At 33.5% G+C, this 16988-nt stretch overlaps 1 protein-coding gene across 1 annotated transcript in view; it reads left to right on the forward strand.

Annotated features, from left to right (window-relative positions):
• LOC111058086 (lachesin-like) overlaps positions 1-16988 on the forward strand; it is a 479172-nt gene that overhangs the window by 420619 nt on the left and 41565 nt on the right. Inside the window, exon 5 of the mRNA XM_039422255.1 lies at positions 2660-2788. Coding sequence (XP_039278189.1) covers positions 2660-2788 — 129 coding nt within the window. The remainder of the gene's footprint in view (positions 1-2659; positions 2789-16988) is intronic.

Raw genomic sequence — 16988 nt, forward strand, 5'->3', positions numbered from 1 at the left:
TCATCACGTCTGAACTAATGAACTGAGTGACTTGATATTTTGCATAAAGATTCTTTATTAACCGAGGATGGTTATAGGCCAATTTTCAATTTTCCAATATTTTATTACGTCAAGTTTTCAGTTTGTAAAGTTTTGAAATAGACCCTTGCGGAGCACGGGTTACCTGCTAGTCAGAAATCGTGTATCGCATGACCACTTTCCTTTTTAAAAAAATAAAGATGCATTCAAAATGGCGGGTCCAAGATGGCGGACCAGATTTTTAAAGTCATAGTGGAGTAGTATTTTCAATTCGAGTAGCATCCCCAATCACACCCACCTTGGAATCACTTCTTTTTATGAGATACTTAGCCGTTCTCATACTTTTTTTCTCTTTCCTGCTTTGAATAGTATTGATTAATAATGTGAATATCTTCGAAACGGTTTGAGTTATCGATATGCGGTTTCCGCCATTCATTTTTTCTTGAAATTCCCTATCGAAATCATGTATCGCATGACCACCTTCCTATTTAAAAAAAAGAAGTTGCATTCAATATGGCAGATCCAAGATGGCGGACCAGATTTTTAAAGTCACTGTAAAGTAGTTTCTACAATTTGAGTACCATCCCCAATCATACCCACCATCAAATTATCTTTGTGTATGCGATATTAAGCCGTTCTCGAACTTTTCACCCTCTCTGTATTTTCATAAGAATTGGAGTTGCTTGAAATCTCTTTTTCTGTAGAGAAAATTCTCTTAATCTTAGCGATTAAAAAAATTAATTTACAATAATTTCAATAGAGATTTCTCAAACTGTTTAGACGTTTTTCAAATTGTGCTTGATTTTCTTACACCCAGTGACAACTGCCAGTATTCCACATCAATAACACAAAAATGATTCCGATCCAATGCTGTCAATGCCAACAATTTAAAGGAAATTCACTATAGTTCAGACAGTTCACATAGAAACTGTTCAAGTCAGACAAATCTAGGCGACATTGTCATATTACCCTACTCAATTATTCAATTAGACAAACTTTGATTCACGCAGATTCGCGTAGAAAGTGCGAGTTGAAGCCCTACTATGATATGCAGAACAGGGGTTCTACATGGTATTTCTATCCTGCATATATTTCACCAATGTCTAACAATATATTTTGTATAGGTATAGGTGTATTATCTCGCAAATAGGTATAGGCAATCGATTATGGTGTGGAAACAGTCAGACGTTCGATCACGTATAGTGAGATTCATTCAAAACTGTCAGTGAAGGTTGAATGGGGAGCGTTGATGTTAATCATGAGTAATGATGCCAATTATAAGTGATCCTCACTACTGCAACAATGAATGTATTAATCTGGCGATTAAGCGGAAAATGAAGGAAACCCTTGCTGACAATGTGGCAGCACACCAGATTATAGGGTTATAATCAGGAACGCATGTATGTTTGTTACACGTTCATAATCGGGCTTTGTCAATGGGTTTAGTGCGGATTCAAACATTGTGAGGCCAAATGTTTGCACTACCTCTGCTGTACTACTAACTGTGATGCCACAAGCATGACTGTATTGTTGTGCAATTGCATAGGAAGGATACAAACAATAATATTGTTATTCAATGATTGGATATATTCAGTTGTATTAAATCTAATACGTAGTTCAATAGAGAGTATTCGCATAATGTACATTATTAAATTGAACCTCAAGCATCATCAAATACAAAACCTAGTCATGAACGAATTACTTTCCATGAATAATGATCTTCAATTGATTTCTTGAGGTTCATTATGGTTGAAGATCGTTTTGAAACAATATTCTCATTGAAAATTTTCATAACATAGAATAGGCTAATTTAAAATACATATTTCGATAGATAGAAGTATTCTCTTGGATGAGGATTATCAAACACAAAACTAATTTTTGAACTAATAATTTTCAATTAACAAGTAATATAAAAATCTTGTTTTTGATTAAACTAATATTGCAGTAATGGTCTTCTATTTATATACAGTATTCTACTAGTGTATTTATTCTTGCAGATAGAAATATTTAGATTTTTTTTAAACTTTGTCATCTATTTCTCATATCCATTCATATTGGAATGGGATTTTAGCCCCCTTCCCTGTTCCATGGGAAGTTAGAATTGCTATCTCATACAGGTGCAACCTACTATGTGTTAACAACCAAGTCAGGCATGGAAAGCTCTTTTATGTAATGAGTCAATTTGTGGGAATCAGTTGTTAGCTGTACTTGTATATACAATAGGCTCTACAAATTGAACAAATATGACTCATGAAGATTCATGCAAACAAGTCATTGACTGGGAGACGTTCAAACCCTTTACACTTGAACACATCCAATCAAATAGCTACAATATTATAGAACGATTAATGTAATTCAAAAATGCAAATTGGATGATAATGTCTACAATAAATTTCCACGTTTTCATTGATACGAAAAGACCTGAATACCATCATCATCATTGTATAAGAGTTGTTTCAATACAAGAATGGCAAGGATTGGATAGTTAGCACCATTGATGTCAAAAATATCACGAGATCAGGAGGTGGATGTGAAAGTGAATACTTCTAGTGATTAGACTTTCACCCAATAATGACCTCATAATCATATTACTTGAATATATTTTGTTTTTTATTTTATAATAAAATATATATTGTTATAGTGTCGACATTCGAGGGTGAATCGCTGAACTTGACCAGGATCAGTCGGACGGAGATGGGTGCATACCTGTGCATTGCCAGCAACGGGGTGCCTCCTTCAGTTAGTAAACGAATCATTGTTGACGTAGAATGTGAGTACCCTCAAAGCACACTCTCGACATCCATCTTGTAGCTTTTTTGGTCTTTAAGCTAGTTTTCTGAATTCAACCTCCAAATCCATCAGTAGATGGATTTCCATTATTCGCAGTACTTCCTCTTATTATTTGGTAGTTATCTTGATAGGAATCATACACTTTATTTGAATAGAAATATGACTTGAATTACATGATTAGATTAATATTATTAGTATTTATTATCTTGTAGGACTAATAAATTAGTTACTCACTCATTAGTAACTTGCCTAACAAGTTATTAGTCATTATTACTTATACTTACTAGCTAGCTTACCACTTTTTAACAAATAAAGAAGAATAGAAATTATTTAGTGATGTTCACGCTGGCGCTGGTTCACAGATGATCGACTCTGCATAGATATTAAAATAATTGCAATTCAACACCCTTAGAACATCGGTAGATGTTAGTATTTGACCTTTTAGTACATCTTGGTATTCATGAATGAGATAATGACCGAGATGGTGATCTCCTTTCAGATTTTCTGATTAGTGACTCATGATTAGTAGATGGAGTGAGAATCATGTATACAAAATCCTATTATAAGTTATTATAAGATAGTCTTCAGTTTCTATCATTCAGAATGTTAATGCTTTATTATTTTAATCATCAAATGATCGATCATCCTTCATTGACACTTGGAAATGCCATGCATGTTGGAAAAAGAAGAAAAGTGGTACTAGAAAATTTATCAAGCCCTGTTGGAAATACATCACAGTTATGAATCGACCTTATTCACCTATTCAGTATTGAAGCGGATGAATTTCTCAAAATATACAACATGTACATCACAAAGGTGGAATATGTTTCAATGAATCTTCAAATTCGGCACTCAAAATACACCAGCAGTTGATTGAATAGAAATTGCAAATGATCTGCTAGATTTTCCAGAGCATAAATCTGGAAAATGATGAGGATGATGAATTTTCCTGAGTATCCAGAAATTCATCACTGGAATATATCAGTAGATAGATAAATAGCTTCTATCATGTTGTGATCTACTAGATTCTTTAGAATATACAACATGATGCTTTTGCTAACGTAATAAATAGATAAATAAAAATAAAAGATACAATATAAAAAATATTCTAGGTGCAAATGATCAACTTCTCAATATATCTTTAAATTATTCAGCCGGAATACTTCAGCAGACACAAATTCAACCAACGCTGACTGATTATAGTGATCTCACCGTGCTTACGAAATGGTATTCAGTGATGTTCATAGAGATAGAGATACCACAAAGGTCAGTGAGGCAGCAGTGCGTAAAACGAGTGGGGCAGTAGGGCGTTGATTCAGTAAAGAGCGTTAACGTAGCTTTGGCAAGCCATATGTGTGTGTGTGTGTGTGTGTGTGTGTGTGTGTGTGTGTGTGTGTATGAGTGTGGCCAACCAGAGCAAAACTCTCAAATACCATGTGAACTCACCACCTCTACTCTCGCACACTCACACACTCGCATACACCTACATGTTTCCGGTGATTGTGTTGCTCTCACCTCTCCACCGACCGTTCACATATTTTATATCTCTTTTTCCGGACCTTGTCCCGTGCTCTTCCTGACATATTACGTTTCTGCGGAAAAGCCCGTGCCCATCCACAAACATCACAATTCAACCTTTCAACACGCCTTCCTTTTTGTCGAGTGATCTCTCTTGTAGCAAACAAGGTGTGCCGTGCGTCATAGGCCGGCATTACCATTCATATATCATCCTCAGCATCAGCACCAACAAGAAACCACATTCCAGTCTTTTCTAATCGAAAACGTTTTTGTTCTCAATGAAACTGGCCTAGTTATAGAAAACTAACTGAAAGTAAAGTAACTGGCAAAAACTCCTCTGACTTGGAACCAGTAATCGTTTAAAGACTGCAAAGGCTAAAAAAACGTTCTACTGGTGACAATTTTTTTAAGTTTTTCGTTTTGTATACAGTCAAGCTTTCAAAATGAAAAACTTTTCCCGATCATTATTTTTCAAGATGTAAGCGCATACAGTTTGAATTTTTGGGACGGGTCATTTCAAATACGGTCCATGAGAAAGTCCATGAAATTTTGAGAATAAGTTGTCCATTGTATTGTTGATTGAATAAAACAAAAATTTTTCTGAGGATATCAATTTTTATAAACTGTAGTTGTACATTATACTTTTGAAAGTTTATACATTTCATATAACTTCGACTTGAGTTATTTTTGGTCATTTTTGGTGAATTGAATAACTTTTTCAAAAATTTATATCCTCAGAAAATTTTCATTTCATTCAATCAACAATACCATGAAGAATTCACCCTCAAAATTTCATGAATCTCTCATCGAATTTGAAATGACCTGTCTTAAAAATTTCAGTCTCATGCGCTCATACCTCAAAAAGTATTGATCGGGAAAAATTTTCCTGAGAAAACTTTTCCATTTTGACAGCTTAATAGTACACAAATTGAAAAACTTTGGAAAATGTCACCAGTAGAAAGTTTTTTTAGCCTTTGCACAGCCTTAAAAAACTGTTCTATATTTTAGAAAATAGGAAAACATCAGGTATTTCTAGGTAGTAGGGTGTTTTAGAGTCTCAGTGAATCAAAAAGATACTGTGACATGATAGTGATATTGAGAATGTAAGACAAGAATTATTATACTGTAAAAATGATTACATTGGATTTGTTCATTCTTGAGGATTACAACCATTTCCAGTTAGATGAGAATGATTCTTGGAAATCCCAGCCTATACTGATCAAAGTTAAAAGATAAATGAAAGCTTATCTAGTATTATACATGGAAATTACTTCCAAATTTGAATGTTAATTATTGTATTTAGCATGATATTTATACTTTCACATTTATTATAAATATCATTCAAATGTATTAGCAAGAATACCAAATTATTAGAGTGAAGAGTAGTATGACTCTCAAGAAAAATATCCTATTATAAAATACGATTCATTCTTTAATAATGGTCATTCATTGATTTGATGGTTTAAACATGCATTGGAAAACCATCAGTCTTTGCAGCAAATCCAGCTTGCTAAAATTTGTTAGAAGGAGCGGAATAAGTTATAAATATCTACTTTTCACTCCACAGATTCATGTCAGGTGAAGCTAAATATGATCATGATTTTATCATCGGTGGAGATCACTTATGGACTCCCATTATATTATAATAAACGAATGCATGAATCTCTCACGAGTATCTAAAGCAAATTGGATGATTCTAGCAATAATATTATTGTATTTCGTATCAGAAGGAATCAACAGTAACAGAACATTAATTATTGTGGCACATGAAATATTACAGAAACAACTGAATGTATATAGAAACAACTGAAAAATTGCACTCATCTAATATTACCAAATTGCATTTAGTATCAGAATTTAAAATGTCATACCAAGAATCGTATTTGGTGAGGGAAAAATTGACGATTCAAATTCAAATTCAAATTTATTGATTCTCAAAAATATACAACACTTTCAAGACATATATATATATATATATATATATATATATATATATATATATATATATATATATATATATATATATAAGAATCTACACCTGCAAAGAAACCCTGTGCGCAGGTGTGAGTTGCAATATAAATGTTTTTCAAAAATATTTAACAAAAATGATCCAAAGCAAATTTCTTGAAAAAAATACAGAATAAAAACTAGTAACTTACTTAATAATAAAGAGGATACTAAAAATAAAGGAACGGAAGGAGAAAAGACGGAAAAGGTCAAGAAGAAAGAAGAAGACGAAGAAGAAGGAGAATGAAGAAGAAGAGAACGGTAAGAGGGAGGTAAGTCAACTGCAACCATGGAGTAGACGAAAATTAGTTTATTTAAAACAATTTTTCCTCGATTTTATTTGCTATTATCCATTTATCTATGTCTGATCTAAGCCTTTGGCTTATGTTTGTTTTTTCAAGAATATTTAAGGGAATGTGGTTTATTAATTTATTGGAAATATAAGAAAACTGTCTCCTACACACATTCAAGTCCATTCTGACAAATTGGAAAATGTCTCGCGCGGGGCGCAAGCCCAAAAGAGATTCTCGAGGTTCAAATAAAACAATAATCAATAGTACATGAACAATTAATTATAAAAACAACTACAAATTCCACAACCCTTACAATACTAGAGTTTCGCATCAGAAGAAAAATCAACAATAACTCATATAGAATGCTGACCATAAAAACAAGTATCACGCCACGGGAAACGTCGTATTCTTGTTGGAACGTGTGCGAAATGTGCGTCGCTGAATGTTGCATGAGATCCATTTGCTGAGGAATTTTTCAGCAGCCCTCGGGACACGGAGCGGCGGCTGAGGCGCCACTCTATTATTCACGCTGCACAGTGCATTGCATCGCATACCGTGCCGCATGCCACATGCCACTTGCCGCATGCCGCATGCCGTTTCTATTCTACATCCCCTGCTACTGAAGTCTGACTTACGTTCCCGCGGCGCGTACCTCCCAAATTGCAAACATTTCTGGTTGCAGGAGAGCAACGTTAATTTCACACCCAACCTGGGAGTTGGGTGTAGTGGGCACATGCCCCCCACCCTCACCCCCTAACCATCAACCAACAGCCACCAGCCTAGAATATCATTGCAATAATTCCATTTGCTGCTGCTCCTGTGGTTGTATTACAATGGAAATGGCCTATTCTGTTATGAGGTTGTAATGAGGTTGATTTTCTTAAGAGAATGGGAGTCTCTCGTTGTGAACTTACATTACACAATGAGCTTACATATCTTCTATTGCAAATATACAATTATGTGCCGTATAATGGTTGGATGATGGTTATTCATCATAATTGATTGAAGGGTCTTCATATCACCTTTTGTTCTATTAATGGTAGCCCACTACTACATTCAACATACTATCAAGTTATCTCGCATTTGACAAGAGTAATGAATAACTATAGTCGATGATAATAATTTTATTAACCAGAAAAGTTGATATGGTGAACTATAATTGTAAACCATACTATTAAACTCATTGAATGCAGTAGGCTACTTCGCTTTCATCAAGTATTGTGAGGGTGACGCCACAAATTATGATCACTGAAGTGAGTTTACACAAAAGCTGAAGCTGCAACGAAAATTGAATTTCAACAGATATAATGAGAAATCAGAAACACGCGCAGTTTGGTTAATGTGATGTTGGTGTTGGTGAAGGGTGGTTGGAGGGGGGGGGTATAGTGGTAAGTGGGTAGATATATCATTAATCAAAACGTAATACTATTGCCGGCGCTGCCGTCGCTTCACAGTTTTATGTGATTTATGGTCGCGTTTTTGAGGGATGGATGGCATCCTGCAACAATTTGGATTTTCTTTGTCGCGCGCACTCGCCGAATTAATCCGCGCACCCAAATATATGTCTCATTAATCACGGGAAAATGTTTTGCCGCTGCAACCTGTTCTGTATTCCACTCATGTCGCGCTGCGACATCATACTCGATGCGACGCGACCTGCTAAATCATCTCCGAAATTGGATTTGAAGTGTGCAAAACAAAGACAAATCATTGTATCGACAATATTGGTGGGATTATCACTGAGATGATTAGTGTTTGGATATTCATTTGTGAGCGTGACTCCAATCAAAGATGAACCAAAACTGAATTGGACTCGATTCAGAAAAAATATTCTGTCGACAGTATTGATATAATTATTACAATGTTTACGTTGTTTTGTCAAGAGTCATCGGAGATAATAATGTTGATAAGTGTCAATATCACTAGCATATAGACCTCCTAACGCTTTGGAAGTGAGCATCTCATTGCATTAGCAATTTCACTGCGTGATATTTATCTTGTTTTGTTGGTTAATATTATCGAAGCACATTGGTGTTCAGATTTTCTAAAAGCTTGGTTATTTTTGGATTTTGGAGAAATAAATCAAAGTATCGGCAAAACTAAGAATCTACATTTTTGAAATTTTTAATTATGATTGGTGTTTACACTTTTCACCAAAAGCCGCCCAATGATCAAGACGTACGGTAATCAGTTGATTATTGGCGTGTAAGGCTTAATGTTTTGTTTTGTTATTCTCCTCGCTGAAAAATGTCTGAATATTTTTCAAACATCCTGGCTCTGGTCAATATCGGACTATGGACAAAGCAAATTAAATTCTATTTCTAGAAACAAGAAGAAACTAATATTCATCCTTCGGTGTTATTAAAGCGTGGGATTCATGCTCCTCTGTTGAGGGAATCCTGGAGTTTAGGTCAGGAAATCTTCTGTCAATAGCAAATTATGAGTTCAAAAACAGATTGAAGTAATTACTGTCATAAAAAACCGGGATTGGCGTTATGGTGTTTTTGACAGCCAACATTGAAAATTTCTAGCAAAATTTTAATATGAATCCAATATGCAGAATCATAATGAATTACTACCTTAATCATTTTATTAGTACCACAATTGTGTGGAATGAAAGAAATGTGAGATTAAATGAAATATGGCATATGAATTATTGAAATTTGAGTTCTCTGAGTAGAGAAAAAATACTCTAGTTTCTCGAAGTCACTCTTAACAAATTAACAGTTGTAATAATTTTGGCAACTGAACAACATAAAGTGGGTGGATTTCATTATTTTTTCAAAACAAGAGCTGGCTAAACCTCATTTTGGCATCGCAAATTGAGTCTCAAAGGAGAGGACAAAAATAATGGTCCTATGAAGAAACTTAACGCAGCACTGAGATATTGAGAAGATATTCTATGGAAGCATATCGAAGAGCCTGAAACCGTTAGGGAGCTGGGTTCCTAACCATTTTATGACAATGTTGGTTAAGCGCTTAAGACCAAGAAACGCTATACAAGAAAATGAAATTGTAATCCTCCACTTTACATCGCAGCCTCCTTGTCTCATCTGGTGAGAGCATAATTTTACATCCTCTGTGGCAAGCTCCGCGTGAAATTTAACACGAATTTTACAATCTCTAATCAAAGAGCTGTGGGTATTTGTTGGCGAAACCTTCCGAATAGACTTTACTATGAGTACTCGTATTTTCTCATGGAGATCAAATAGTTCTCGTCTCAAAGGTACATTTTATTGGTACTGTTAAATAATTGAATGTTAAATGTTGAATAGCTGTGGAACTTTATTGAGCTTATATTATGACTTGCAAGCAAATGTTCCTCTTTTGGTATTTTCACGTAACGTCTTGATAACAGTTTTGGAAGCATTTGAACAAAGTTTTTACAAAGTAGACTAAGTGAGTAATCTTAGTCGATGGATCAATAAAATACAATTTCCATTTCCAATAGGGAATACAAAACACAACGAGAAGTGAAGATTTAGTCCAGTCAATTATAGACATAAAAAAGGGGATGTGCTTGCAATTTGTATTGTAGTTCTAATTTTTTAACATATTATTTGGGTACATAAGAAAAGTCTAGAACCAATTTCTTAATGCCAAATTCCTTTTTGCTAGATACATAGTGGCCCAAAAGCCTCGTTTTTCGGCTCATTTTCCAGTTTTCAGCTATTTCTGCCAAATCTCGTAATCGGACAGAAAAATTTGCTCCTGCCTTTTTTTAGATTATGAAATTCTAAATAAAATGAGATCATTCGGAACTCTCTATCTCCAATGAGTACTGAGTTTTAAGAAGAAAATCTATTTTATTCAGTATTTGATCAACAATATATCCCGATTGTTACAATCTAGATGTAGAATTCGAAATCCCTCTGGGCGTAATTTTGTGCTCTACAATCTGAGACTAGGTAGAGTGCTCTATCTCATATGGATTTCCAGGTACACCTGACAACAATGCTCCTAGTATTGTGAAAAACACCTCATTTTCAGCTTCCACCATCATCAACAACTATATTGTACTCAAATTGATATTTCGAAAATGACATAAGTTCATGGGATTATTTGCTATGAGAATCACCCGTTAAATGAGTACTGTATTTACTAATTATAATATTTATACTCCATTTCAGTATTTCCTAGTGGAGAGTGGCGTTCAAGGACACCTCAAGGATAAAAATTTCAAACACTTATAACTTCTGACACAATTCTCAGATTTCATCGTACTACACTTCATTCTTCTCAGCTCGTTAAGGCGGTCCAAAATCATGCATCATGATTCAAATTCGATCGAAAAATGGAAAATTTATTGTTGAGTGCACTTAAGCCCATACCTTCGGATATGGAAATATTCTGTGTATTAGAATACGGGTATAAGTACACTCAATAATAAATTTTTCATTTTTCGACCGAATTTGACTTATTTTGACCGCCTTGACGAGCCGAGAAAAAGTTGTTGAAGTTAGGGTTCTAATTTGAAATTGAAAATTATTCTTCAAATATTAATTTACTCTGTTGCTTCAACATCTTAAATATGCTTATATTAATCCAAATTCATTATACATTATTTCGATACAGAGTTTCAAAAGAAAATAAATGGCAGAAACCGCACATTCAAGCCAAATCATTTTGCAGATGTAAAAGTTGTGAATATGTGTTGTGAAAAGTTGTGACTGTGATTGCCAGGTGATTGAATCGGTCAACGAGTTCAAATACCTGGGTATAATCATTGATGATAATTTATCTTGGGATCCACACATTTTCTACTTGAAAAAAAAATTACGGAAATCAATTTTTGTTTTTTTAAAACTGAAGGGTATTCTTAACACGAAGAAATTGAGGACAGTGCATCACGCACTTGTGCAGTCAATCCTTACCTATGGAATTATTGTCTGGGGAGGTGTGTGTGATACTAAGATTGCAGAACTTTCAGTGTCTCAGAAAGCTATTATCAAAGCCGGACTGGGCCTGGAAAGAACATATTCTCCCGAACGTTTATTTGTTTATTTTAATGTTCTAACTATTGAGAAGCTTTATGTTAAATTTGTCCATATTTATTTTTTCGAACTTAAATATTCCAGCACAACAAGAACATAGGACTAGAAGCGGACATCTTCTGCATCCCAATTTAGAGAGAAATTCTTGAGCTGTTTGCGACAGAAATGTCTCTTATGTAATTAATATGATTCTTCGGAATGCTCCCCCCCCATAAAGTCATCCATTTTCTTGTATTGAACTAAAATACAAGAAAATGCTACATGAATAGTTGGCATCTTTGAATGACTATCAGTGTGGTAGATTGATCAAATCAATGTATGTGTAACGCCTTGGAATTTATTCACTCATGTGTGTGCGTAGTGTGTGCGTAGTGTGTGTGTGTGTGTGTGTGTGTGTGTGTGTGTGTGTGTGTGTGTGTTGTGTGTGTGTGTGTGTGTGTGTGCGTGTGCGTTTCCCTTCCCGTGCGAATGTTGATAGTTGAGCTTGAATATTAAAATTAAAAAAAGTATTTTTATCTTTTATTTAAATAGTTTTGATATTGTAATACTATTAAATATTGGTAGTTATCTATAATAGTAATATTACTTCTCTGTATCACAGATAAGTTATCTGTGTAAATTAAATTTCAATATATATATGCGAACTCTTACTCACGAACAGACCGACAAGTCCATGTGAGTACAGTTTCAATTATTTTGTGAAATGATTTAAACATAGATAGAATTTTCTTTGAATTAGTACATTACTTATGTCTTATTAGTCTTATTTTTGTGAAACAATAAATCAAATTCAAAACTCAAATATGTTGTATATTAACCAGCTGAAAACTGGTATATTAACCAGCGTATGATAGCTCTCAAATTGCCTCAACTGATGTTATGAATGAATGAAAAATATGTAGTATAATTGACCGAGCGAAGTGAGGTCTAGGATTCAAGTCGACGGTTTGGTATTTCTCTTGATGTTTAAATGTTTAAATGTTTGAATGTTTAAATGTTTAAATGTTTAAATGTTTAAATGTTTGAATGTTTAAATGTTTAAATGTTTAAATGTTTAAATGTTTAAATGTTTAAATGTTTAAATGTTTAAATGTTAAATGTTTAAATGTTTAAATGTTTAAATGTTTAATGTTTAATGTTTAAATGTTTAAATGTTAAATGTTTAATGTTGAATGTTTAATGTTTAAATGTTTAAATGTTGAATGTTTAAATGTTTAAATGTTTAAAGTTTAAATGTTTAAATGTTTGAATGTTTAAATATTTAAATGTTAAATGTTTGAATGTTTGAATGTTTAAATGTTTAAATGTTGAATGTTTGAATGTTTAAATGTTTAATGTTTAAATGTTTAATGTTTAAATGTTTAATGTTAAATGTTTAAATGTTTAAATGTTTAAATGTTTAAATGTTTAAATGTTTAAATGTTTAAATGTTTAAATGTTTAAATGTTTAAATGTTTAAATGTTTAAATGTTTAAATGTTAAATGTTTAAATGTTTAAATGTTAAATGTTTAATGTTTAAATGTTTAAATGTTTAAAGTTTAAATGTTTAAATTTTAAATGTTTAAATGTTAAATGTTTAAATTTTAAATGTTTAAATGTTTAAATGTTTAAATGTTAATGTTTAAATGTTAAATGTTTAAATGTTTAAATGTTTAAATGTTTAAATGTTTAAATGTTAAATGTTTAAATGTTTAAATGTTTAAATGTACAAGCATTACACATCGGGGTTCCGACCCCGAAAAGTCCAGAAACTTTTCGAGCTCCGCGCCGCGCCGCGCTCCTAGTGCACGGAGCTCAGGTCGGAAAAACTCCGCGCTCGGGTAACTTCGTGGGGGCTCGGCTGTTTTCTACCTCTGCTTCTTTCGAACATGGCCAGGCTACAGTAACTTAATAACCATAGTTGTTGTATATTGTTTTGTTGTATATTGCTTTTTATCATTGTATTTATGTGTGTTGTGAATAAATTGAAAAGATAAATAAAAAAGATACTGGTTCTTGAACGAGAATTATCGAGTTCTAACTTTTGTAATGGAATGTTAGGAACCATATATTAATATTGTTATAGAGTCTATTGTTAAACTTGAACTGTTAGTAAGGCAATAATGATATGGTAGACTCAGTAAGAAACTTAGACATTTTTATAAATATTTTGACTTTTGATTCACTTTTGATTAACTTTGATTGACCTCCGTGCACCAGGAGCGCGGGGCGACGCGGTTTCGACCCCGAAAAGTCCAGAAACTTTTTGAGCTCCGCGACGCACCGCGCCGCGCTCTTGTGCACGGAGGTACACTTGATCACATGTATTTAATTCCTGGTCGGAAATTCTCTGCGCCGCGTCATGCCGCGTCGCGCCGTTTCATCGACCTAGTGCAGGCTCTACTTAATACATATGAAATATATTACATCCACATTACATTCATATAGAATGTGCTAGATTTAAATAATTATTACAAATAATGTTCTTTCAAAGCTGGGGTTTATCAAAGAATGAATGAATTTATTTTGCCGAAAAACAAAATACAAAAAAGCTTTACAAAAATAAATATAAGTATATGCTACTGCACTTAAACCAAGATACATACATTTATTTAATTATATATAATAACGAAATGATATCCTTTATTATTTTTATTAGTCGTAGAGCTCCCGAAGTGGAAGACGCTGAGTAAAATCATGATCATCGATTTTTATTAGACTTGGCGGTATTCTTGTTCGCCCACCAGCTTTTCATTCTCTGAGAAAATGCAGCTTTTCTTTCTTCACTCCATCTTGTGCCAACTCTTGATGCTTTTGTCTCTGGAATAGTTTTCCATTTGTTCACTTTTGTTTTGAAATTATTTCTATTTTTAATTTCATCATCAGTAATCCCTGCCAAAACGAGATCTTTCTTAACATTCCTAATCCATTCTTCTCCATAGGCAAGCGAAGCTACATATTTTACTATTTTTTTTGTGATTCTATGGTCAGGGACCCTCATGATATGACCATAGAATTTTAGACGTATTTTTCTCATGTCTGTTACAATATTTGAATGTTGCTCAACTGTGCTATTTTTCTGTAATCTATAACCATTCTCAGTTAATCTCGGACCTAGAATTTTTCTAATTATTTTCCTTCCTTCTTTCTTCAAATTTTCTAGATCAGCTTTCCTGTTGAGATTTAGGGTCTCACTGACATATAGCATTGATGGCTTTACTACTGTATTATAATGTCTAATTTTAGTGTGAAGAGACAAGCATTTTTTATTGTAAATGGATTGCACCAGCCCTAGGCCTTTACGAGCTTTCTTTATTCTATCCTGCTGTGATAATCTCTCCGAAATAACCTCTCCTAAATATTCAAAACCTGGAACCCTGTTGATTGTTCCATATTTAGTTTGTAGTCTGGTAACTTCTAGGTTTGTGGTTGTGAACACTGTTTTTTCGAAGGATATTTGTAAGCCAACTTTTTCTGCACATTCTTTCAAAGTTTCCATTTGTTTTATTGCAACTTCGCCCGAGTCTGCCATTATTGCAAGATCATCCGCAAAAGCCAAATAAGGTATTTGTAAATTATTTTTCTTGGTCCCGAGCGCGATTGGCTTCCAAAGGTTTCTTTCTTTGAGTTGCTTCTCCCACTCTTCCATTACTCTATTCAGAACTATGTAGAATAGCAACGGAGACAATCCATCACCTTGTCTGACGCCAGACTTTATCTCAAACGGTTTTGACAGTTTTCCCATGAACTTTACTTTGGATATTGTATTAGTTAATGTTTTTCTATCATTTTCCGAGTTTTCTGATCTAGTCCTTTTTCTTCAAGAATTTTGAAAAGTGTGGATCTGTGGATTGAGTCATAAGCCTTTTTGAAATCGACAAATACGTAGACTGTTGGTTTTCTTCACAAATATTCTTTATATTATAAATCTCTATACTTATAAAAGGCCCGACCGACTGAAATCACACCACAGCCCAAAAACTTGAAATTTTGCACGAGTGTTTATGGTAGCCTGAAAACATCCACTAAGAAAGGATTTTCAGAAATTTGCCCCCCTGAGGGAGCTGGTGCCCCCAAAAATTTTGTACTTTTTAACCGCTTATTGCACAGCAAAGTCATGAGGAACCTTTTTGTTCAGGTACGAAAAAAATTAGATCTATGCAGAAAAATTTCGATCAGGAGCACAGGAAGGTCCAGGAGAGGGCATTTTTCGAAAATTTTGATGTAAAATCACACTACAGCTCAAACTAATTGTCCTACAGACTTGAAACTTTGCACAAATATTCTTCGAACATGCGAGACGCGCACTAAGAACGGATTTTGAGATATTTTGCCTCTAAGGGTTTCAAAGGATGAAGAAGAATCCTATTAAGGAAGCTTATGGTAGGGTGAACTCCATATGGAACTGAGATAATTGAGACATGATATTCTAACATAATATGTTGTAATCATTGGGAAGCTTAAAACAATTTGGTGTGAACATGCTTAGGATGAACATGGTAAGGTGAGTGCCATAATTTTTTATTATGGAAATGAGATAATTTATTTATTGACATGTGATATTCGAACATATGTTGTAATCTTTGGAAATAACAAAATATTATGATAGAAATTCAAAAAGAACATCTGTTCTATTATTGCTTTCTACCTGATTCCACTCAACCTCAATAATATTGTTCTGATAATTGATAAATATGTTTAATAATATTATTATTATTGATATAATAAAAGTCTTGTTTTAATAATTAATTATTATCATTAATATAATACCGTAATAGTATTGTTTTGGTAATCAATAAATATTTTTATTTTCACAAACTCTGTATAATTTATAATGGTGAATGTGAAACAGCTTCATTAAAGAAATTATCTCAAAAACATATTCTTAGGAAAACCATAGTTTTGAACTTCGTTTTCCTGATGCAATGTATAAGCCTACACGTGGCATGTATCTTAATTTTTCAGCTGGAACAGTTTTTTGAGATTGCTGAATAAACGTCTACAGTTTTATCAATGCTGTATCGGCAATATGAAAACGCATGCAGTTAATATGTCTTTAATTAAAGGTGTTGATATCTACATGATAATTATTCTCTACCATTTTTATTTAATTAAAATTTCAAAATTATTCAAGCCTTGATAGAATGATTGACTCACTGTACAGTCTGTCGAAAATTTTAATATTGAAAGGAGGGGTATTTTGGCAAGCTGAACAAATACGTAAGGTCCTATGCACCTTTTTGATATTATTTCTTCAAATGAAAAACGAGTTTTGTGGGTTGTCAAAACTCCCCCTGAAAGAGAACTATTCATTTTATCCTATCTTTTAGTAAAATAACAATGATTTCTGCATTGAATAACATCTATCTTGCCAACAAGAATCGAACT

Source organism: Nilaparvata lugens, chromosome 2 (assembly GCF_014356525.2).
Source record: "Nilaparvata lugens isolate BPH chromosome 2, ASM1435652v1, whole genome shotgun sequence".
Classification (NCBI taxonomy): domain Eukaryota; kingdom Metazoa; phylum Arthropoda; class Insecta; order Hemiptera; family Delphacidae; genus Nilaparvata; species Nilaparvata lugens.